The sequence below is a fragment of the Sturnira hondurensis genome, unplaced genomic scaffold (assembly GCF_014824575.4).
Source record: "Sturnira hondurensis isolate 20B ecotype Veracruz unplaced genomic scaffold, ASM1482457v3 Scaffold0003693, whole genome shotgun sequence".
Classification (NCBI taxonomy): Eukaryota; Metazoa; Chordata; class Mammalia; order Chiroptera; family Phyllostomidae; genus Sturnira; species Sturnira hondurensis.
In genome coordinates this window covers 4,911,024-4,935,699 of record NW_028076324.1, presented here as the reverse complement: position 1 = coordinate 4,935,699, position 24,676 = coordinate 4,911,024, and the positions used below count along the sequence as shown (strand labels likewise).

Genomic DNA, 24,676 nt, shown 5'->3' with positions numbered 1-24,676 from the left:
GAAAATAGAACTCTTACAACTCAATAATTTTAAAATATCTAATTTTTAAATGGGCAAAGGATCTAATAGACATCTCCTCAAAAAAGATACAAAAATGGCCAATAAGCACTAGAAAAGATGCTCAACATCATTAGACACTGGGGAAATACAAATCAAAACCACAACGAGATAGCACTTCACACCACTAGCATAAACTACAATAAAAAAGATAGAAAGTAACAAGTATTGGCAAGGATGTAGAGAAATTGGAACCTTCATATATTACTGGTAGGAATGTAAAATGGTGGAGTCATTTTGGAAAACAGTCTGGCAGTTCCTCAAAAGTTAAACACAGAGTTAGCATATGACCCAGCAATACCCACAGGATCTGGCAATGTCTCAAAAGTTAAACATAGAGTTAGCATAAGACCCAGCAATTCCCACTCCTAGATATACACCCAAGGGAAATGATAACCCTTGTCCACACAGAAGTTTGTAAATGAATGTTCATAGCAGTATTCTATGTCTATTCATAATAGCCCAAAAGTGGAAAAAACCCAACTGTCCATCAACTAATCATTGGGTAAAAGTGGACAGCCATCAAATGGAACATTATGTGGCAATTAAAAGAAATAAGTACTGATACATACTATAATATGGATGAAGCCTGTGCTAAGAAGCCAGTCACAAGAGACGATATATCATATGATTCTACTTATTCCAAGTGTCCAGAATAGGCAAATAGGGACAGAAAATAGACTCACTATTGCCGAGGATTTGGGAGTGACTGCTAGCAGATATGGTTTTCTGTTTGCTGTGATGACCCTGGACTGAAACTGATTATGCTGACATTTGCATACTTGGAATAAGCATAATAAAAACCACTGCATTGGTTGATTGTATAATATGTAAATTATATTTCAATAAAGCTTTTTTAAAAAACATATAGGCCATGTTTATGTTGTCATATTATTACAGTCTTATATTTTTCTGGCTCAAAGTATGAAACTGTTTGTTTGCCTTATCCCTACTACCCAAAGACACTATCTAAGAAAGGAGCTGTACTCCACTAGGGTCATTATGTATTTCCCAAAGAGCCGAGGCCAGATATCATACTACCAGTGTAACTTTTAAAGTACTTCCACTGCTAGGAAATGTCATTTCTTTTTGTTGTTGTGGTTTTAAACTTATATAACTGAGACAAATGCAAAAAAAATTCCCCTCTTATGCCTGCCACAACTCAACTTTTGTTGTATCAGTTATTCTACATTAGTTCTCAAAGATATAACCTAGAAGTACAAAAAAATAGTGGTTTTTTTTAGCCAGTACATTTTTCTGGCAAAGAGAACCGAAAGGGAAGCATCACAGCTGTTCTACCTAGGTGTGGAAGACTAACCATCGAAACGGCGTATGTTCCACTATAGTCGACTACCATAAGGTCTAATGCTTTGTGTTTAAATCCTCTCTAGACTGTACCAGAAATGCAGCGAGGAAGTCTCAGCCACACTGCAAAAACTTTTCAAACATGCAATTTACTTCCTCCTTTTCCTTAAGCCCAGAGCTCAACAAACTGTATTGGCTGGCCCCTTACAGTCAAATCTGTATTATAACGAACACATTATCAACTCTCCGGAAACTGTACTGTGACTCAATCTATCTCACCATTCACCACAAGGTTGGTTATTAGTTTCTTGCAAGAACATTTGGTCTGAGCCGAGACGCTGCATGTATAGTTCTGTATACATAAATACATAAATACATCTAGAGTGCATGCCTGAAAAACCACAAATCAAGTACTGCCCCCCAAGTAGTGCTTTGCCTTCATTTCAAATGATCTAGAATTGAGGAGAGATCCAAGTATTTTTTCTTCAATATTTGTATGCTTTTCCCCTGTCCTCTTCACAGGTCTTTTCTCCTCCCTTTCATGACATCATCAGATACAACTAATAATTAGTAAGCATGAAATGACATAAAAAGGGGCCCTGGCTGCTGTAGCTCAGTGGATTGAGCACCAGCCTGTGAACCAAAGGGTCGCTGGTTCAATGGGGAGTTAATGATTCACTGCACAGAGTTTTTAGTTTTGCACAATGAAAAAGTTTTAGAGATGAACAGTGGTGATGGCTGCACAACAACGTGAGTGTACTTAATGCCACTAAACTGTACACTTAAAAATGGTTTAAGATGCTTAATTTTATGCTGAATGTACTAAACCACAATAAAAAAATAGCACCAAATACTCATCATTGTTATAATAAGTAACACATGGACAACAGTTCATTCCCAATGAAGCCTAAAATAATGAGATTGGGATTTAATTAGTACTATGTCTGGAAACCAATAAAAAACCAGAGTGATCTTAAAGTTAAGTAGTACTTTAAGTTTATGTCATGACTAATCAAGTTTTATTTATAGCACTCAAAACCATGAATGTTTTAAGGTATCCACGAGTCCTGAAAACAAAAAAAAAGGAAAATTTACTTCACTAACATTAAAGATCCCATATTATTTCCCAAACAGGATCCCTTTCTAGGTCAAGATTCTCAAGTTGAATTTTTAAAATATGTTCAGCTGACAATTCAGCTTATTCAGCCAGCAAATTAGTCACCTTGCCAAATTAGCAATAATTGAAACAAGTCTTTCTTCAATGCATAAATCAGCTGAGGCCCGTCCCCCAGTGACATCATAGTAAACGATGGGCAGAACAGGGGAGACGCCCTTCAGAGAGCTCACGTTCCATCTGAAAACAGGCATCACTCAAAATGTGGACAAAATAACTAAGCTGCCTATTTAGTAATCTGCTTTTCTAACTCTCCAGAAAATTAGCAATTCTTTTCAAAACAAATAAACTAAGAAATATAACTGCTCCTCCCTTTTCCTACCAGTCACATTCCTAAAGAGCTAATTATAACTTCCTCTTAAGTTCACAATTCTTCAAAGGAAAAGAGTAACTTATTTGTAAGACACATTTTAACCTTGCATGCTATGTTATATGGTTCTATTTTCAACTAATTTGTGTCACATGCCCAATACTTTTATATGTGTATGCATATTCATATAAATAAAATATTCATCATTAATATTTCATGTATAAAGGACTTGTTTTCCCAAGTGGAATGTGGTATTATTGACAGCAAGGGGAATATGACTTATACTTATTTACTATATTTACAAGGTTGCTTAGGATCCCCTAAGGCCCACTGACCCAGGGAAAAACAAAATTATGTGATGCCATATAGGTAAAAAGCAAACTGGCGGTTTGCTTTCCAGTTAGAGATATATAAAATATCTTAATAACCTACTTTTATGTTTTTACTGGTGAACATGAAAATCTATTCAATAAATAACAGATAAAAATATAAGCTCCAATATGAGGAATGAGGGAAGACCCAAGACAGAACAGCTGATAAGGGAAATAGAGTTTATAGTATGAAAATAATTAAAATTACCTATGTGGCCCAAAATATAAAATGTATATATTCAAAAAACGAATCAACTTTATAGGGTTAGGAAATAAGTATTGAAAAACTTATAAGGCAAAACCAGAATAGCCAAAACTATCTTGAAAAAGAACAGAAAGACTATATTTACCAATTCCAAACATACTACAAAGCTCCAGTAATCAAGACAGTGTGGTATAAGGATAGACATAGAAGTCCATGTTATAGAACTGAGAGTCCAAAGATATGTCACATTTATGGCCAACTGATTTTCAACAGGGATGCCAAGGTAATCCAATGGGAAAAGTACAGTTTTTTCAACAAATGGTTTTGTGACAAGTGGACATCCACATTCAAACGAACCTCTACCTCATACCACAGAACTCCAAATGGACCAAAGGCCTAAATGTAAAAACTAAAATTATAAAACCCTTCAAAGTAAACATATGCATAAATCCATATGAACTTGGGTTACAGAATGGTTTCTTAACCACAATATCAAAAGCATAAGCAACAGAAGGAAAAACAGACAAACCGGACTGGACCACATCAAAATGAAAAACTTTGTGCTTCAAAGGACACCATTAAGAGAATGAAAAAGCAACCCACAAGAAAACACTTGCAAATCATATATCTGATAAGAGAATGGTATCTAGAATGTATATAGAGGTCAATAATAAAAAGACAACCCAATTTCAAAAGGTTTGAAGAGAGATCTCTCCAAAGATATACAAATGGCTAATAAACACACGATATGGTGCTCAACAGCATTAGACATTGGGGAAATGCAAATCAAAACCACAGTGAGATACCACTTCACACCCACTGGGAAGCCAATAATCAAAAAGAGGGGAAATAGCAAGTGCTGGTATGAACATGGAGAAACTGGAAGATTCATACATTATGGTGGGACTGTAAAATGGTACAGTCACTTTGGAAAACACTTTAACAGTTCCTTATGAGTTAGTTACTATATGACCCAGCAATTCCACTTCTGTGAATATACATACCCAAGAGAAACGGAAATGTACATTCTACACAAACTTATACACAAATGTTCATAATAACCAAAAAGTGGAAACAAGGCAAATGTCCATCAACTGATTAATGGGCAAACAAAATACAACATATTCACATCACAGAATATGATTCAGCTTTGAAAAGGAATGAAGGATTGATTCACACTACAACATGAATAAGCTCTAAATACAGTATGTCAAGTGAAAGAAATCAGACACAAAAGTCCACAGATGGTGTAGTTTCATTCATACGAATGCCAGGGGCTGGGAGGATGCAGAGGGTACTGGAATCGGGGTGGGTAACGAGTGACTGCCAATGGGAGAGAGTCTCCCTGTGGGATGATGAAAATGTCCTGGAATTGGACAGCGTGATGGTTGCACAACTCTGCAAATACACTAAAAGCCACTGAATTGTATACTTTTGATGTGAATTCCATCTTTAAAAAAACTCAGAAGGAGAGACCTCACTGCACTCAACGTATATAAAACATGGTTAGAAACCTCCAACCACATTTCTACACCACTCACTACTCTGAAGATCTCAGCCAACCCAACTCTTTTTACTCTTAATGAATATTCTCACATTCCATCTCATCAAGAAAGTTAAGCACTTCAGGGCTTTCCCATTATAAAATTATCCTCTTCCTCTCATGTTGCAAAAATTTCCCTCCTGGAAATTTTTGTCTCTAAGTCTCAAATTTTTGGCTGTTTCTGTCTCTTAACAAAGCTCAAATATCCCCAGACTTAAAAAAAATGGCCTGCTCCTATATACACTGCTGGATATCACTCTTCACCCCGCCCTTTTACGTGGAGCTTCACGTAACTCACTGCCTCCATGTTGCATGCCCACTACTTCTCAGCTCACTACCAACACAACAAGACCCATTCAGTCAGTCAGTCAAAATTATTCTCCTGAAAATTACCACTGACTGCCATCAAGCTAAACCCACTGAAGACAATTCAGTATTATCATATGTGCCATCCTGTGATATCTGACTTACTGACCTTTTGGGGGACACATTTTCCCCCCTGTAATAACTTCCACATTACTTTTCACCTGCTTCTCCTTATGTCTTTGTTCTTAGCCTCTGTGTCCTCCATCCAAATAAAAAACATACCTTACTCTAGTGTTCTATCTTCTTAACACAGTAATGACTCCCAAATCTACATGTATGTCCCAGCCCTTTGTTTCAGATTCTATGTACAACAGCCGTCTAGATCCATCCAGACTTGGCTGAACTGCAGACACCTAAAGGTCAACAAGTCTGCTGAGTTTCTTCTGGAATGCACTTGTATCTTACTCACGGTTATAGGTGCATTACACGTACCACATAAGCACTGACTAAATACTCTTGAATATCCCCAAACAGAACTCATCATTTCCTGTTCCTCCACCAAAAAACCTGTTTCTCCCATACTTCTGATGTAAGGTAATACATCAGCATTCATTCATTTAGTCATCTTAATCAGAACCTTTGAAGTCTTCCTGGATTTCTTAAATTTCAGCTGCTTTCATATCACCTTGACACCTTCTATCTGGATAAATGTGGAATGCAAGGCCACAGAAGCTCTTTACCCAGCCCATCTCAGAAATATGTTTGCAGCCAGTAACTAGTTCCTGGCTACAATGACTAGTTCTTCCTTCAGGGCACAGAGCAGGCTTCCTCACCACCTTAAAGCAATGGATTCCCCAAGCTCAGTATTCTTCAGATGCAACACAAACCTACTGCTGGCACAGCACCCACCTGCACTCCTCCACATCAGCCCTGTGGGATCTGCAGGCCAGGGGAACTGCTCGAGCTGCGTGCTGGATCATCAACAAGTCTGGACCCAGAAGTCCCACGTCTTCCACCAGTACCGGTCAAACAGTAGCAAGCCAACTCATTAGTTTGTGGGCACAGTAAAGACACATAGAGTAATAATCTACCTTCCTAAAGCATCACTTTCACAGTGCCACACTGCTCTATTCAAAACCTATAGTCACTGTACTCCTAAAACTGGGCCACTCTTCTTAATCTCCTGTACCTCATTTAAATAACTTTGTATCTCTCTACACACCATAAACCTCTCTACTTCACAAAGGCAACTTGCATCACTCTTCCCATCCCGCACTCCCTGTGTTCCTTCAACTTTTCCAAGAAAGCATAAAATTCAAGGGCTTGGGCTCTCGAGTTGAACTGCCTAGGTTCCAACTGCCAGTTTCTCCACTTGTTAGTTATATGATTTGGGCGAGTTGTTAATACTTGCTTAAATTCCTGTTTTCTCATCTGTGAAATGGAATTACATGTTAATCCTTCGTAGCATTGTTGTGAGGATTAACTGAAATAATCTAATTCCGTGCTGGGATCATGTCAGCACAGTTACCTCTCAATAGCGAGTTAATTATACAGATACTGTCTCCTCCCTGCTGTCTGAATTTGGACATCTAATTTCTTCACTGTTCTTGCAAATATCTTGCTAATGTCTACATCCATGTGTGGCCAATTCCTACAATTCCTGCTGTGCACCCCAAGTGCCATGCCTTCCTCCTTGACCTCTGTCTTCAACTCATTCCTCACCATCCTGAAGGCCCACTCCCATTTCTTTCATTCACAATGCACTGTCATCACCGCGTTGTGCACGTATATTCTTGTAACTGACCCACCGGTGCATCTCTTCTTACTAACAAGGCAGTGAGCTCCTTTGGGCCAAGATCATATGCTTCTTGTGTATCCTGCACACCTTTGAAAATTATGTAAATTCAGGAATGCAAAATCCTCTTAGAAATCATCATGTCCTTCCCAGTTGGGCAGCTCAGTCGGTTAAAGCATTGTTTCGATAAGCCAAAGTTGTGGGTTTGATCTCCAGTCAGGGCACATAAAAGAATTGACCAATGAATGCATAAATAAGTGGAACAACAAAAATTGGCATTTCTCTCTCTCTCCCTAAAATCTGTAAATAAAAAAACATAAATGATCATCATCTCCAATATAATAGTAAAAGTATAGGCTTTAATGGCAAAGTAGGCAAAATTCAAGCTCTACAGTACTGGTTTTGTAATTCTGGGTAGTTAACCTCTCTGAGAATTTTGTTAAATAGAAATTCTATAGCTACTGCTTTTAAAGTCTTGTTTGAAGAATAAAATAACCAATAAAAAGCACCTAACTCTATAGCTCACAAACAGAAAGCTCTCAAAAAGTAGTTATTTTTTCTTCAATCAACCTGCATTAAATTTAATGAGCTAATCAATACCATCTTTTAACCATATTTACAGCTTCGAAGAGGTAAAGCCCCGTTCCAATTAATCTGTGGATTGTGTCTCAGAGACCAGTTAGCTTCGCACACTTCCCTACAGATTACACTGCCAAGAGTTTTGTTAAAAAACAAACTCTATACAAGGAGACTTGATCAGCAAGCATAAAGAGCAATAATAAATCCATTTCTCCTCAACAAACATCTCAATTCATCTGCTTAATGAACAGTTTTATCAGTGGTTTCTTCCACCTTCAGAACTTAAGAATTGGAAAAGTTACACATTAGTCATTGTTTTATGGAGGTGAGGTAAAAGTAAATGCCAATTCAAACAAATTTTTATAGTATTTTATTTTATAAAATTGTACTTTCTTCTCCAAAAGCTTCTGGCCCTATGTGTATAATTTCCCATTTTGCTCACCGAGTTGACGGTAAAACAAAAGAATGTTGTAATAGATGTGTGTCTCATTCCATTAGCATATCAAGCAGCTGCTAGTAAAACAAGTATCTTCTGTTTCAGAAAACATGTCAGAAATTTCCATCCACAGTCATCTTTAACTCAAACATCAGTTCCCTCTGAAAAGGCCAAACAACCACCACGGACTGGCCTCAGGGTCAAAAACACCTGCCTGTTTCAAACAGATTCTCCCCTCCTACCCTGCGCCTTTCGTTCCTAAGGATTACTTGTTTCTTCCCGGACTGCAGGCCTTCTGAACTTCCTCGTATTTCCTCAGTTTTACCTTGTTTTTTAACTTTTAAATTTTTTCAGTTATAGTGACATTCAATATATTAGTTTCAGGTGTACGGCATAGTGATTAGACATATATAACTACAAAGTGATCTCCCTGAGAAGTCCAGTACCCACCTATACTATATAATTATTACAATATTATTGGCTATATTCCCTATGCTGTACTTTACATCCCCAGGACTATTTTTATGAGTGCCAATTTGTACTTCTTAATCCCTTTACCTTTTTCACCCAGTAACTGCTCCCACCCCACCCCGGCAACTCCTCTCCCTCCTGGCAACTATGTTTGTTTTCTGTTGTCTTTGTTAGTTTATTTTGTTTTTTAGATTCTACATGTGAGTAAAATCATGTGGTATTTGTCTTTCTTTGACTAATTTGAAATAGGGAGTCCTCATGGAAAACAGTATAGAGTTCCTCAAAATGATGCCCTGGCTGGTGTAGCTCGGTGGATTGAACGCAGGCCTGTGAAGCAAAGGGTCGCCGGTTCGATTCCCAGTCAGGGCACATGCCTGGGTTGCAGGCCAAGTCCCCAGTGGGGGACACATGAGAGGCAACCACACATTGATGTTTCTCTCCCTCTCTTTCTCCTTCCTGTCCCCTCTCTAAAAATAAATAAATATTTTTTTAAATGTTAAAAATAGAGCTACCTTATGACCTAGCAATTCCACCTCTGGGTATTTATCCCAAGAAATCCAAAACTCTAGTTCGAAAAGCTACACGTACCCCTATCTTATGGCAGCATTGTTTACAATAGCCAAGATATGAAAGCGACTTCAGTTTTGCCTTGTCTTTTGATACATGGCTGCTCACTTGGTTTTGACTGAAGCCACTCACATGGCTTTATTTCCATTCTCGCTCTTAAACGCTGCCCAGCATGTCCCTAATCAGTCATCTACCCAGGTATGCAATCTGCCCTGAGATCTGGCAATCTTTCTCCTTCATGTTTGTGTCCGAGACCCACACAAAGCTCTAAAATAAGCTAAATTAGAGCAAATGGAACAGCCACCCTAAACCCAGACTTCTGGGCCCGGCTAGCCTCAGGGCTCCCTGTAATTTTGCCCTGACTTTCTAATCTCACTCATCTTTCTCTAGTCAACCTCTGAGGGCCCTCCTCTCTGACAGGCTAAGCTTGTCTCTGCTGCCTAAACTTGCCTTGCTCATTCCTGTTTCTTTGCCTTTACTCTTAGGCCACATTTCCTCCTCAAAGAACCAATGTTCTTCCCTGCCTCCTCCTTGCACCGATTCTAATCATAAGATCCCTCCTCCAAGTCCAAAGTTCTCCCTCCCCAGGGAAGCCCCTTCCAGAGGGCTTTCACTCCTCCAAATTCCTGTATTTCCCTCTCATTCACCTGGCACTTAATCACCTAGCAATCTGCTAGAGGTGTTTACCTTTAAATCTTATCTTTTCACATGATAGTCATTTCCTCTTGAGCAAGAACCATAAAACACACTTTAAAAAAACTGAAAACTACAATACTAGACAACACTAAAAGGTTTTATAGGAAATAAAATTCTCCCCAAAAGAACAATCAATCTCATTTTTTCATTTCTTTCTAGGCCTTGCCTATTTCTGTTTACATTTTTATAAAATAATAGTCATTACAGTAGATTGAATAGATTACCACAATAGTAAATTTAGTACAGTTGCACAACCATATTACATTCTGCTTTTACTTCTAACGTAGAAAACAGTCTTCTTGCCCTGGCTGGTGTAGCTCAGTGAATTAAGCATGGGCCTGTGAAACAAAGGGTCGCTGGTTCAATTCCCAGTCAGGGCACATGCCTGGGTTGCAGGCCAGGTCCCCCATAGGAGACACATGAGAGGCAACCACACATTGACATTTCTCTCCCACTCTTTCTCCTTTCCCTCTCTCTAAAAATAAATAAATAAAATATTAAAAAGAGAACAGTCTTCCCTGTTAAATGGCTTTAATTTTCACCACTTTTAATAGCTATGTAATAGTCTTTCCACTGAGATACTAGACAGCGATTTACTTATACACTGACTTCTATTAGATACTACATTCTTCTTTGTGTCTTTCATGGCATCAGGCACTGCAAAATGCAAAGTAAACCCTTGAGAAATCCTACTGAAATAAATATTGTCTGTATTTACTAACATCTGCAATAACCCATTTCATGTTTTTCTCTCAAACTAGATTTCAGGTATAATTTCTGATTTCACCACGCCAGGCAGACAGCAAAGGTATTTTCCAAATACTTTTAATATAGACTTATTTATTTTGGTATTTGATCTTGTACATATTTAAACACAGGAAGCCCCTTGAGGAAATGTAATAAGATCCCATAATATCTAATAAGCTAGACACAGGGCAGGCACTCAATAAATATCTAATATTTTTAAGCCACCTAAAGCTCCTAAACAGGAACTCTACAAATTCCTAAACAGGAGAGTATCCACTGATCTAAGTAGCACCATCAATTATGCTTGTAAAACTTGCAGTTCATTTAATAATTAGATTGATTAATTATGTATGAATTGGTGTTCTTTACAGTAGATAGAAGAACACAACCAGAGTCACCTGATGAATTTTACAGTCTAAAACACAACATAAATGACAAACAATATTTGTAAACAGACTTCGAGAGCTCATGACAATACAAGTTTATTCTTTAGCTTAAGTTCATATTTCAGACAAACAAAAGCAAAATTAAAACTATGTAAAATTACATGTGCACATGAACACAAAGCAGAATGGAAAGAAGAAAATGAGAGTATGAATTGTCAAAATGGAAAGATGTCAGAGACTTTTTTCTTCATACTTGTTTTGTTAGTAATGTTAAAATGGGCAACAAGAAAAATATTCCAGGCAAAAGCACATGTTAGCCATTGCAACTCTAATTTAGCAAAAGTGACTGAAAGAAACACTCTTACTTTCATGATAAATGAGAAGTAATAAACCAACTGGCTACCTTAACACCCTAAGCACAGTCAGATGCTGAATCACAGTGAAGAACTTCACAGTTCACTAAAAGCTTCTTGCAAATTTCAAACAGTAGTTGATGCAATTTCAAATATCAAAGTCTAAACAGCAAAACTGCATCACCCCAGTAATCCATTCTCACCTCATTCTTACTTCTGAAGAGAAATTTCTGAGGTTAATTCCAGCACTAATATATTAAGAGACAAACAATTATGACTAAAAGTTTACTATTTGTCATAATTATATGTTATTACTTAATACATTAATTTTCCCAAAAGTAGTCATCGGTCAAAGCAATATGACCCTTTTCACAATTACTGGAAAGGAATATGGTTTTGTTTTAGCCTTTTTAAACAAACTCTAGCCCTGACTTGTGTCGCTTAGTTGGTTGGGCATCATCCTGCAAAGCACAAGGTCACTGGTTCAATTCCCAGTGAAGGCACATGCCCAGGACGAGGGTTCAGCCCCCAGGTAGGCTGCATACAAGAGTCAGCCCACTGATGTCTCTCTCTCACATGAATGTTTCTCCCCTGCTCTTAAACATCACTGGCTTTAGAATTTCACTACACTGCATCCCATAGCAACCTCTAGATTTCTATAAACAACTACTTCATGACAAACTAGAAATAAAACCAATAGTCCATGTGCTTTCAGGAAGTATAAGGCTATGCAAGAGATGGCACTAAATGAATGAGGCAGTTTACTACAAATGCATTTCTATTTGCCAAGTAATGAACCTATGTCTAAACCTTAAGTTTAAAATATGTTCAGCCAAAGGAAAAGCTAACATCCATTCCATAGCTAAAATTATAATTCTACGCATCTCTCCAAACTCTGACATTGATAATTACTGCATCCTAATTAATGACCATTTATAAGTAAAAAGGATAGAACTTCCCCTCAAAAACCAAAACCCATGGTGGGAGGAGAGGAAGGATTCCATCTGAGATAGGTCTTTTGTGGTGGTTGGTTAACTGCCTCTTTTCAGCACTGACATATCCAAGATTTTTTTCTGAAAAAGAAATTTTAATAATACGCTAAAATCGTCCTTCCAGAGTTATATCCCAAATCAGTTCTATTTTACGTGGCTTGGTTGGTTTTTTTTTTTAAGTTGTCCTAAGCACTGTGAATTAAGGTGAATTTTCCTGAACACTGAAGAAACAGAAGCTTTTCAAAACTTTCAGAGTTCCTCCAAGTTCTTTCATTTTGTCAGAGCATGAAACCAGTGAGGCCAAGGCTAAACTAGTTTAAATTCCTAGGGAAAATTCTTCTTTGTCACCTAACAACCGTGAGCTGACCTAGCAAGGACAGAAGGAATCACCAATTCCAACAGAAGACGTAACTCCAAGATAAGAGAAAAACCAACTCCCAAGAGGACAAACCAACAAAGTATATCTTAACTGGTTGATCTGTATGCCTCACTCTATACAAAAGGCAGCAAAGAAAAGAAACACTGGAAAACAACTCATAATCTCTACACAGACTTAAACAAACGCTTGACATAATGAACAAAGAAGTGGCAAGAACAATTTAGAACAGAGATTTTCAACCTTTTTAATTTCATGGCATGCATAAACTAATTACTAGAATTCTACAGCACACCAAAAAAAACAGGTATAATTTTGATTCATTCACACCTGACAGCTATTGTTGTATTGGCTGTTGCCATATTTTCATTTGGCAATCTAAAGGAAAAGGGGTCAGTACCCCTGACTAAACAGTCAGGTATTGCATGTTCCAAAAATTCTTGAGGCACAGGGGTTGAAAATTCCTGACGTAGAACTCTGGTACTTACAAGTGATTCCAAGTAATTAAGAATCTTTTGAAAAGTCGTCTCCTGGGATTATAATAGTGACCCCCCAATAATATAACCTTATACAGAAAAAGTTTTCAAATATATTATCTCATTTAAAGTAACGCACCCACACTAAATCATCCTTTCAGAATCAAATCCCAGATCCGCTGTGTTTAATTCAGCTTCGTTTAAGTTTTCTTAATCACGGTGATAGTAATAAACTTAAGGTGAACTTAAATAAAGATGCCAAAACACAGCCCACCTTCTCCTTCGAATGCCACTTGGAGTTCTCTCCAGTCTATCTGACTGTCTAAAGAGGATTTAAAATGTACTTGGTTTATCTGCTTTCTCTATCCTCCCTGCAGAATGAAGAGAATGCCTGAAAGATACAGTTTCACAAGAATCTTGGCACTTAAAACTATTTATTGTTGAGAGATGACCAATACGACGACTTAAAGCAAAAACAAAACTTTCTCAACAGTCAGAGAAGTAGGGGTAGGGAGGCATCCCTTCTCTGATTGACGTAAATAACGTCAATCAAAGTTATTTACAACTCTCTATGATCGTCCACATTAAAAGGAAATAAAGTGAAAAAGCAACAGGAGGAAGTTTTGCACTTGAGTGCTGTCTCAGGAGGAGTAAACCAAATTCCCTGCCATTTTTCCTGCCGCGGGCCACCAAAGTGCAGGGTTAGGGCTGCTGGGCCGGTGACGTGGGGCTTCGGGGTCCCTGGCTGCCCCAGCCAGGCCGGACCGGTGAGGACCCAAGGGGCGGGGGCCGCATTGACAGCTGGCGAGGAGACAGCGGGGACTCCGCCAGGCAAGGGCCGAGGGGGAAAGGTCGGGGAAGGAGGAAGAGAGCCCGGGCGGGAGAGGGACTAGGGCGCCCTCCTGTAAAGGCGGGGGAGAGGGAAAAGGGAGAGAGGGTGAGAGGGCGAAAGGGCTCTGGGGCGGGTCGGGAGCGCCGGCGGAAGGGACAGCGAACCGGGATGTGGGGCCCGTAGCGCCCCGGGACGCGGTGCAGACGGGGGAGGGGCGTCCCGCACAGGCGGAGCGGGCGTGGAGGGACAAGGTTTCGGGGTGCGCGGGCCGCGCTCCAGCCCGGATGCGGACTCCAGAGGCGGGGCGGCTGGACCCCACACGGCGGCCGCCGCGAAGGGGCGCACCAGGCACCTGCCGCCTCCGCTGAGGCTGCCCCGCGCGGGCTCGGTTCTCACCTCTTCGGTTCATGGGCCGGATCCGGACGGCCACTTTCACTTTGGAGTCTCCCATCCTGCCGCCGCCTCTGCCGAGACTCTTGCTTGGCTTCCGTCTGCCGTGGCCACCGGGTAACTCCTCGGGGCTGACCGGGCGATAGGGGGCTGCGGCAGGAGGGGCGGGTCCTGGGGCGGGTCCTATTGAGGGGCGGGGCGGCCAGCGGGGCTCCGGGCGCGACCCCGTTGCCTGACGGGACTTGTAGTCCCTGAAGGTGGTCGCGGGCAGGGCGGCGGCGGTGGTGGACGGGACTTGCGAGGAGAACTCTGGGCGTTTGGATCGCAGGAGACGTTGTAAATGCCCTTCTGCTTCGGTACCATTCTTACCCTCCTAAGCTATCAATGAGCTGGCACCTCACCTAAGAACATACTATTAAATAATTGGAATTGGAGACCATGCAACCTCTTCAGACTCATTACTTGCCAACTTAGTGTTTGATTTCTGGCTCAAATTATTTCCTCTACTTAGATTATTCTCCAGGCCTTGTTTACTGAAATCATCCTTCAAGACAAGTCAAAAGCTACCTCCTCTGGAAGTCTTTATAGTATTCAGTATCGTATATACCGCTCCCTGACCCCCTTCCAGTCTAGTCCCTGTCTCTGCTACCATAGGAAGAAGAGGCAATCTACATAATAAAAACCCTCCCTCTTCTTTTTCTGAAAAGAAGTTCCTACCTCCTCCCAAGAAACATTTTTCTAATAATTCCCTTGTCTCACCCTTCTTCCTTTAAAATCTTTCCATTTTGTACATCTTAGAGCTCCCTTCTGGTTGCTAGATGGGATGCTGCCCAATTCACCAGTTACTTAGATGTTCCAATATACCCACTTGAATTTTTGTTTGTTTGTTTTTAAATCAAACTTGTCTGACTATCTTAAAATGGGAAGTATTCAACAGCTAAAATTTTTTTTAAATCCTCACTTAGGACATGCTTATTGATTCTATACACAAGGGAAGAGAGGGAGAAACATCAATGTGAGAGACAAACATTGGTCAATTGCCTCTCCTACAACACATTGAGCAGGGACAAAACTGCAACCTAGGCATGCGCTCTGACCAGGAACCCAACACACAAAATTTTGGTTTACTGGACAGTGCTCCAAACAACTGAGCCACACTGTCCAGGGTTCATTTGGTTTTTGAAAAAAAGCCCTAGCAGAGACCATTAACTGGTAGTCTGTGGCAAGATGTGGTCTGCAAATGAGTTCTGTTTGGCACAACAGTATTGACCAATGCATGAAAATCAGTAGATTTTTACATGCAATAGTGGGCCTATATTACATGTTGGAAATACGGGTTGGACTTGATAAGCAGTGGCCACCACTGTAAGAGGCAGGTCTCTGCAGTTCACCATAGCCCCCTGCAGTCTGCTTTACCACCCACCTGGCTGGATACCGTGGCTTTATGACACCTGCTTGGATGTGTTTACATGATAGTGCAGAAATCAGAACCAGATGAATAAATACAGACAGTTGGTTAAGACTTGCCCATTTACCAAGCATCCCTCTGTTTAAAGAGCTATAAAGTCTGAGTTGTCAAAAAGGTTAAAAGCATCCTTAAAAGGAATGGAATTTTGACACATACTGCAATATACATAAACCTTGAAGACATTATGCTAAATTAAATAAGCCAGACACATAAAAACAAATCCTGTATGATTCCACTTGTATGAGGTACCTAGAGTAGTGAAATTCATACAGACAGAAGGAAGAATGTTGGTTGCTGAGGTGGGACAGGGATGAAGGAATGGAGAATTAGCGTTTAAAGGATACAGCATTTTAGTACTCGCTTCGGCAGCATATATACTGAAATTGGAATGATACAGAGATTAGCATGGCCCCTACGCAAGGATGATACGCAAATTTGTGAAGCGTTTCATGTTTTTACCAGAGAAGAGAGGGGTGGGAATTTCAGGGGGAAAGGGGTAGGGTTTACAGGAACAAATATAAAGGACATAAGGACAAAAACTAGGGGGAGTGGATATGGGAGAGAGGTGGGGAGGGGTGGGTGGCTAGGCTGGAATGGGAGTAAAAGGCAGAAAACTGAACTTGAACAAAAATTAAAATAAAATTTAAAAAAATTTTTTTAAAAATCTGCAAATAAAAGATACAGTGTTTCAGTTTGGCAAGATGGAAAACTTCTGGAGCTGATGGTAGTGATCCCTGCACAGCAATGTGAATGCACTTAATGTCACTGAACTACACATGAAAAAATGATTAAAATGGTAAATTTATGCTATGTATATTTTACCACAATTTTAAAAGATTAATATAGAATCGTTATGTTGTATACCTGAAACTACCATTCTGTATCGATTCTTTCTTGATTTTTTAGAAAAAGGTTAAAAATAGAAAATGCTAGGCCTGCTAGCAGGCCCTCTTTAAAAGAAGGGGATTTCTTTCTTAGAGGCACTTCCTCTGAGGTTTTAGGAGGGCCTTCTCAGCTAGAGAAGCAGTAAGCAGTGTTAGTACATTGAGTCTTGTGATTTTCCACAGCCCAATAAAGTAAGCAAATAAAATAAAAAGAACCAACTAAGAACTGCTATTTAATTTTACCAAGTAAAGTCTTTAAAAACTAATGCACACAATGACTGATGTTGTGGGTCCTGGGCATTCATATTCTCTCTCTCTCTCTCTCTGCCCCGCCTCCCCTCTTCTCCTGATACATTGAATCTAGCTTTTAAACAGAAGCAAGGCAGGCAGAAAAAGAGAAGCTACACAGTTTCTATGGGAACACTGTGTTTAAATTTAAGCTCCAATTTCAGAGAGGAGAAAGCCCCTAAGGAGTTGAAGGAGGGGGCATATCATAGGGACAAGGTGAGGACTTTCTCTAAAGTTCCAAAACCAGTTAAATAGCCCTGGAAACATCTGATTGGAAGAAACTGTTGCCCGACAGTAGAGGAAAAACCCCTGTGGGCCATTCTCCTTTTGGACTTCTAGTCACACTAGTCTCTTTTGACTTCTGCAATAAAGGTGAGGAGACAAGATTCTAAGGGAATCTTGAGAAAGGACTGAGATGCCAGGTACAACCTACAACCAGGAGCTCAGGGGTTTTCACACCAGGTGACTGGAAAGCTGCCCAGCCCACCCTACCGCCCCCCCCCCCCCAAAGAAGTCTGGGGGTGTGACTCAGCCTCCACCAGGTGAAAGGGGAAGTCTGGTTTATCTCTTTTCAACTGAGCGAGAAAAGAGAAAACTAGTAAATAAGTCACTCCCTTAGATCTTAAGTAAAGCAAATACTTAAGATACCAGTGCAATATTTATGGTGTAGATACTACATTCAAGACATTTGGGATATTGTAGGTCTGTATAATGTTGAATTTTAGCTGTGTCTACAAGAAGTTTCTCGTTTCTATTTCTGTCCTGGCATCTTGCAAATCTGCTTATTCTAAAACTGATTTCTAGTTTACTTTTTGTTGCTTTGATCCACCCTTCCCAGTTTCTGATGCCCCCTGCACCGGTTGAGGAAAACATTTGCCCTCTTTTCATAAGATCGCCCGGGACAGAATCGTGACAGCTCAAACTGGCATATGCTGAGCGCTCACTGAGGGCCAGACCCTGCCCTGAGCACTTTACACGAATTGACTCACGCAGTCCTGACACGAACTCTACCAAGTGGTTCTTGTTATTATTCCGAAATTGCAGGTGGGGGAACTGCGGACCCGAGCCACTTACCAAAGTGACACTGCGCCACTCCGGGGATCTGACCTCAACTGCACAGCCTTCCCCGGTGGGCAGTGTCCACATGGAGCCCACAGAAGCCCCAAAAGACCTACTTTTCTCCATTCGACTTTCCCCAATCGTTTCTAAAACCCCACTATTTTTAAAAAGTGGGAGCCATGTACTAGGTTTTATGTTTTCCCTTTCTATAAAGGAGGGAATGAACCCATCGCTTCTTCAAGACCAGAGACCAGACCTCTCCGGCATGAGCCAGTATTGACCGGCTTCCCTCGGGGTTAGCTTCGGCAGAGCTCTCGTTTTCCCAAGTAGAATGGTCTCTTCTTACCTCCCCAGATACACTGTGAGCACAAGGAGAGTGTCTTTTTCAAGTCCCCTTCTGTTCAACATCTGGTGCAGTGCCTGGTACTTAGTAGGCAGGCATTTCATCCATTTAGGGGAACGAAGGTAGTAACAACACAGGAGCAAGATCAACCTCAGACAGACTAAATGGCTTGCATCCAGTCACGTTGCTAGTAAGCCAGCCACAGGGTGGATCGCAAACGCAAATGTGAGATTCCCAAAATCTACATGGTTTCCACAAAGAAGGCCACGCCTACATGTCTTCTTATGCATTTCTATGTTAGTGTTATCTTTCCTACGTCGAGAATTCTTAGTGGAAGCCTCGGTTTTGGTAATAGCAGTTTTCTGTAGCTGTTTTATTGTTATTATTATTTTGAGGAAAAGAGAGAGAAAAAATATCAACGTGAGAGGGAAACATTGACCGGTTACCTCCCATTCACGCCATGACTTGGGATCAAACCCACGTTGCAGGTATGTGTCCTGCCCAGGAATGGAACCTGTAACCTTTCGGTATATGGGACGATGCTCCAACAAATTGAGTTGCCTGGAAAGGACTACAGCTGATATTTATCCATATTTCTTATGGTATTTATTATGTGCCAGGCATGTGCTCAGCACCCCTTATAATATATGATCTCATTCAGTTTCCACAATAGTCCCATGAGGTTGGCGCTCTCGATTCGGTCTTTGACAGATCTGAGAATCAGGTGAGGCCAGTTACCTTGCCCACTGGCCTGAGTAGGAGGCTCAGGGGCCCCTGGGTGCCTTACCTGGACATAGTAATGGTGTCAAACCATTACTATGACCTAAACCTGCTTTTTCACATAGTAGCTGGTGCTCTGTGTGCTTTACTGATACTTCTCATCCACCACCACCTGGCAAGGCCTCACCTGCATCCTCCCATGATCTGAGACTGTTCTCATCTATAACCTCAGCCTCACTCGACCTGACTTGTTCTCTTACACCCAGGTACCAACACGCTATTCTTAAACTTCCAGTTCCTTAACTCAGCCCCTTTCCTCACACTCAAGCTCCTTCGTGGGTTTGTTTCCTTACAATTCTACCCAAACCTTTCTCTTGACAGTGTTGCCAACCCCACTCGCGCTCTGTGAATCTCTCAGTTTAGGTCATTTCCCTCCTCTCATGCTCTCATACTAGCCAGGAACCCAGCTTGAGGAAGCTGCACATCGGGGCACTTCAAGGCCCCCCGCAAATCTGTGGTCTTTGATCTCAGTGTGGCACTTGAAGCCCTTTTCCTTGCTCAACTCCCCCTCCCAGGTCTTTTAACATCTTCACCACCCTCTTCAAGCCCCAGCCCAACATGGTCACTCCCACATCACACTGCTCCTACCTCACTGGGAAGATCAGGGCCCCCAGGTGAAAACTCCCCAGATTCCCTGCGCCCACAGTTTTATCTGTGACCAGATTCAGCACTGACTTCTCAACCTTTCCTTCTCCACCAGCCCCTTCCCCTCAGCTGAGAATCTCCCACAGTAAAACAAGAACAGAAGTAAAACTCAAAGGAAAAAGCAAGCACAACTTTCCCTGAGTTGGTAGTCCACTTCTAGTCACCTCCCCCATAGCCACACTCCCCCACATAATAATCTACACTCACTGTCTTTTTCTCCTTGCCTGTCATTACTCAACCAACTATTAATTCAACAGCATATTCACCCGCCCTCACCCCTCCAATAAAACTGTCATGGCCAAGTGTACCATCAACCTTCTAGTTGCAAATCCAGTCGAGTGTCTTTCAGTTCTCATTTTACTTGATTTCTCTGCGATAGTTGGTGTTCTTGACCATCCCCTTCTTGAAGCTTGTAACTCCCTTGCTTTTCATGACGTCTCTCTGGTCTCCTTGTTTTAATTCATTTATTCTCTTTGTCAGCAAACTTCCCTAACATGCGCTTGGCCCTACGGGTTTAAGTGCATGGGGTACAAAGACAAAAAAGATGCAGAGGTGGTCCTTGAGGACTAAGAAGCTGGGTTAGATTTCTGGAAATTTTGCAACTTCTTCAAGCTGTTTTGCTGCCTCTGTGTTTGTTTGTCAGGGCTGTGTGGGAATCCCCTGAGAAGACAATGACCTGGAGAACAGGAGGTTTAGTATGCCTGGTTTGGGAGATCACGTGGCAGGCAACGCTAAGGACACTCCGCCCCATTCCAGAGCGTGGAGGGAAAGGAGAGCGGAACAGCTGAGAGTCAGAGAAAGTGAAATCCACAGAGAGGAGATGAAGGAAACACTAGTCTCCATCAAAGAGTTGCTGCAGGAGCATAAGTTGCAAAAAGCTCCTGGAAATCAAAAACTGTAGCTCTTGTACCTCTTTGTTCCGCCATCATTGCCATCATGCTATTCTTTTTTTAAATATATTTTATTGATTGTGCCATTACACTTGTTCCATCTCCCCCCTTCATTCCCCTCCATCCTGCACACCCTCTCCCACCCACATTCTTCCCCTTTAGTTCATGTCCATGTGTCTTAAGTTCTTTAGCTTCTATATTTTTCATACTACTCTTGCCCTCCCTCTGTCTCCATCATGTTATTCTAAGCCTTCCAAAGTCATCGCTTTCAATGACCCTGCCCCAAAAGGTATCTCTGGGCAGGAAGTATCTATCCGTCCTGTACACGGGACTCACTCTGGGGCCATAGACTGAGGTTGCTCCTGAAAGAGCAAAACCGTAACCTTGTGGGTTTAGGAGGCTGAATGGAATTGGCCTAGATTTTTAAAGTAATTTAGATGTTTATGGGGTCATGGAGGATTGAATGTGGGAAGTGGGGGTATGTAGGACAGGGAAAAATAATGGGGAGGGGATGGGGACAACTGTAATTGAACAACAATAAAAATATTTTTAAAAGAAATTTAGATGTTTAGGAGAGTCTTTTTAGGTATTGGAGGTTAAATATGTCCCTGAAATACGCTGGGCAGGAGGGACCCAGGCAAGGCCCTCTTTCCCTGGATCTGATTTGGAACGAGGCGGGATTTATGAGCCCCAGACAGCAGAGGTGCGGCTCGAACACTCGATTATTTATGTATCAGTCTCCTTTGTGTTCTCTTTGTGTACGGTGAAATTGTGTTGATGTTTCTCTGACCTGTGCTAAGGGGAAGCAGAGGAAGGGACTTTTGGACAGAGCTCTAAATGGGAAGACGGCTGCCTCTGAGGCTGATGTGGTGAGGGCGGTGTGGATGGGAAAGACCACAGCAAGAGTCAAATCAGAAGTCCCGCGGAGGGAACCCGTGAGGTTCCTGGGGACTGCTCCAGGAGAGTCCTTGGTTCATTCTGACCTAACAGCCCCGGGGTTTGCTTTATTATGGGAGGTGCTGTTCCCTACCTCCTCCTCACTCCTTTTCTGCCCCTCAACCCCCCCACCACCACCACTGTAACTGGGGTCTCTCATATCCCACACTTCTGCTTCGGTGACTCTCACGCAGGTGGCTACCTTCCTTAGGATGTCCTCACCCTGCCAATGAAAGTCGAGCCGTTCAAACCCCGCTTTTCTCCATAAAGCCAGGCTTCGCTAATCCTAAACATTGCTGTTTCCCCTCTGGGAACTTTTCTAGCAGCACTGTACCATATTAGCATCAGGTTACAAGCCAACATAAATAATGTATGCAGGTCTTGTCTCTCTAATTAGATTGAGGAATCAGTAGCAGGATGGTGCCTTCTCATCTTTGGTTTTGCTCACAGGGATGAGCACCCAGCCGATGTGATCTATTCTAGGGGACTGAGTTGTTCCAATTTAAAGACACGAAGATGGATGAGCCAGGGGAGGAGAGATGGCTTTAAGTTAATTATTTTGACTGATAACTTAGGGCGACAAGAAATTCCGGGAATAAAATAAGCCTACGTCATTGGGTAGATCTTTTGAACAGCACTTTGCCCTCCCTATTAAGGAAATGCAAATCCTCTAATCTCTGAAGATCCAAAACTAAAAGCCCTCCCAAGACACATACATTTCTCAGTAAACTTTCCCAAAATGTTCGCTGTTTGTAGGAACAAAAATTACTTCCCCTTCTGCTGAAAAGTATTGCTGAAGAACAACATCCGTAGTCAACCTCAGAAAGGCCTAGTTCAGCTCCACAAATCATTTAGGGACAGAGGTCAGGAGAGGGGCGTCTTCTGGTGTTATTCAAGGCAGATTGCACAGTTCAGGCTTTTTTAGTGAGCACAAAAGATCATCCATAAAATATTCACAGAGTGTGGGCCAAACGCATTGCCTGTTTGGGGGACCCATGGCTAAGGGATTAGATTAGTTGGATCTACAGTTTCAGCCAAGGAGGTTCCACAGCTCATCAACAAATCTGATTTAGAACTTTAAGGGATTTTCTGAAACCACAAAAGAAAGGGTGGAGTAACCGGGAGGTAAATTTTTTTGTCTAAGGCTCCAAGCCTAAGGAGAAGCAACTGTCTTTTTTCACAAAGAGGGCTACCTGAGAAATATTAGATGAAATTACAGTTGGAAAAAAAGAAATACCCCAGAAATATACGTAGGGAGGAATCCCAAATTTTATTATTGATACTTTTTCCAAATGTAATTAAATCTGATATTTGATTGTATATACACTCAATGCAAGGTACTTGACTGGTAAGGAATTAGAAAGCATGATAAACTACATTTCCAGAAGGTTAGAATATTTGAAGATAATTAGAGTCATCCCTCAGTATCCAAGGGACATTGATTCCGGGATCTCCCACAGATACCAAAATCCGAGGACATTTGAGTCCCTTAGTCCTGAGATTGATAAATTCCAAATCTGCAGATACAGCCAACTTTTGATCCAAGGTTGATCGAATCCCACGGATGCGGAAACCACGAATACAGAGGGTTGACTGCTGCTACAGTGGAAAAAATGTCCATAGAATTCCTCCTTCGATACTGGGCCAGTAATTAAGATCCTGTTTTCCCAGGATGTTGTCACATATTGCAGCTGCAGGTGGGTGGAGCCTGCCTCTGGCTAGGGGAGAAAGAAGGACCATTCTGAGTCACCCAGATTCAGATCTAGAAGGTGTCACCTAGGCAGGAAGCGTGAGGGTGAGGCACCCAAATCCAGATACTGGAGGGAAGAGAAGGGCAGGGCAAATAATCCAGGCTACAGAGAGTACCACACATGGTCTTCATCTCCTAGACACTGGGCAGGAAGTGGTTAAAGAGAAACCCAGGACATCTGCAGCCCAGGGGCTCTGTAATAGGAAGTTAACTTAGTGTTCATTTTTCTGTGCCACCGAGGGAGACTTGTTTTCAGCTGGGACCCAGTCTGGAAGCTGTTCTACCCCACTAGAAAGCCAGAAGCTCTAAAACCCTCCCAGGGCCACAGCATGACTCAGAGGCAGCTGAGCAAGACCCGAGACAGAGCGGGGACAGCGGCTCCGGTCTCCCTCCTTTGCATCGACTATAGGAGGAAAGCAACCCCCGCTTAGACACACAGAGCCATGTAGCCATCCTTGACCAGTCTAAATTCCAGACAAATTAAAGGCTTACAGGTAAAGACTTGAAAAACTAGAGAAAAATGGGAAGTGAATATTTAACTGATCTCAAGCAAAGAAAGGACTCATCAGTAATGGTAAACTCACGGAGAGATGTTTTCCAGGTCTATGTGGGTGGAGCTTGGGCTCAAACTGGGGTCCAGTAACACCAGAGCCTTACTCCCAGCCCTGCCTGGAACAGCTTCCTTAAGGAGAGCATAAGAACAGGTAGCTCAGAAAACAAAGGTTTCTCAGGCATGCCCAAGAAACTCACCAAGTGTAGAAAGAGCAGACAACAAATTGGCAAGTTTTGGCAACATATGATAGACGTAGAGTCACAGTGCTAAAGACTTATGAACCAAAAAGAAAAAGACAGAAAGAAGAAGCCAACAGATATTTCGACAAATAGGTGGTTTCCAAAGAAAGAAGGGGGAAAATAAACCTGTGAAAAACGTTCAGTCTTCTTAGTATCGAAGAAATGCACACTTAACAAAGACATAGCATTCATCATCCAACAAATTGACAAACTTTTAAAAATTTTTAAAATTTTTTATTGATTGATTTTAGAGAGAGAAAGAGAGAGAGAAACATTGATTTGCTGTTCCAATAGTTATGCACTGATTGGCTGCTTCTGGCACGTGCCCTGACCAGAGATGGAACCCACAGCCTTGGCGCATCAGAGTGATGCTCCCGGACTGAGCTACCCAGCGAGGGCTACATTGACAAACTTTCCACAAAAGGTTAATAATGCCTAGTTTTGGGTAAGGTGAGGTTGGTAACGTGACCCACT

At 41.6% G+C, this 24,676-nt stretch overlaps 1 protein-coding gene, 1 long non-coding RNA gene and 1 other non-coding gene across 4 annotated transcripts in view; 2 read left to right on the top strand and 1 right to left on the bottom strand.

Annotated features, from left to right (window-relative positions):
* KIF13B (kinesin family member 13B) overlaps window positions 1-14,530 on the bottom strand; it is a 175,865-nt gene extending 161,335 nt beyond the window's left edge. For both annotated transcript variants that reach the window (XM_037042195.1, XM_037042196.1), the window contains exon 1: window positions 14,374-14,530. In XM_037042195.1, coding sequence (XP_036898090.1) covers window positions 14,374-14,428 — 55 coding nt within the window. In that variant the 5' untranslated portion in view covers window positions 14,429-14,530. The remainder of the gene's footprint in view (window positions 1-14,373) is intronic.
* LOC118984339 (uncharacterized) lies at window positions 14,411-20,748 on the top strand. The gene is made up of 3 exons (XR_005065918.1): window positions 14,411-14,484; window positions 17,380-17,469; window positions 20,478-20,748. It is a non-coding gene; the product is annotated as an uncharacterized LOC118984339 (long non-coding RNA).
* Window positions 16,189-16,292, top strand: LOC118984659 (U6 spliceosomal RNA). Its single transcript, XR_005065953.1, has one exon. It is a non-coding gene; the product is annotated as a U6 spliceosomal RNA (small nuclear RNA).
* Window positions 20,749-24,676: the final 3,928 nt, after the last annotated feature.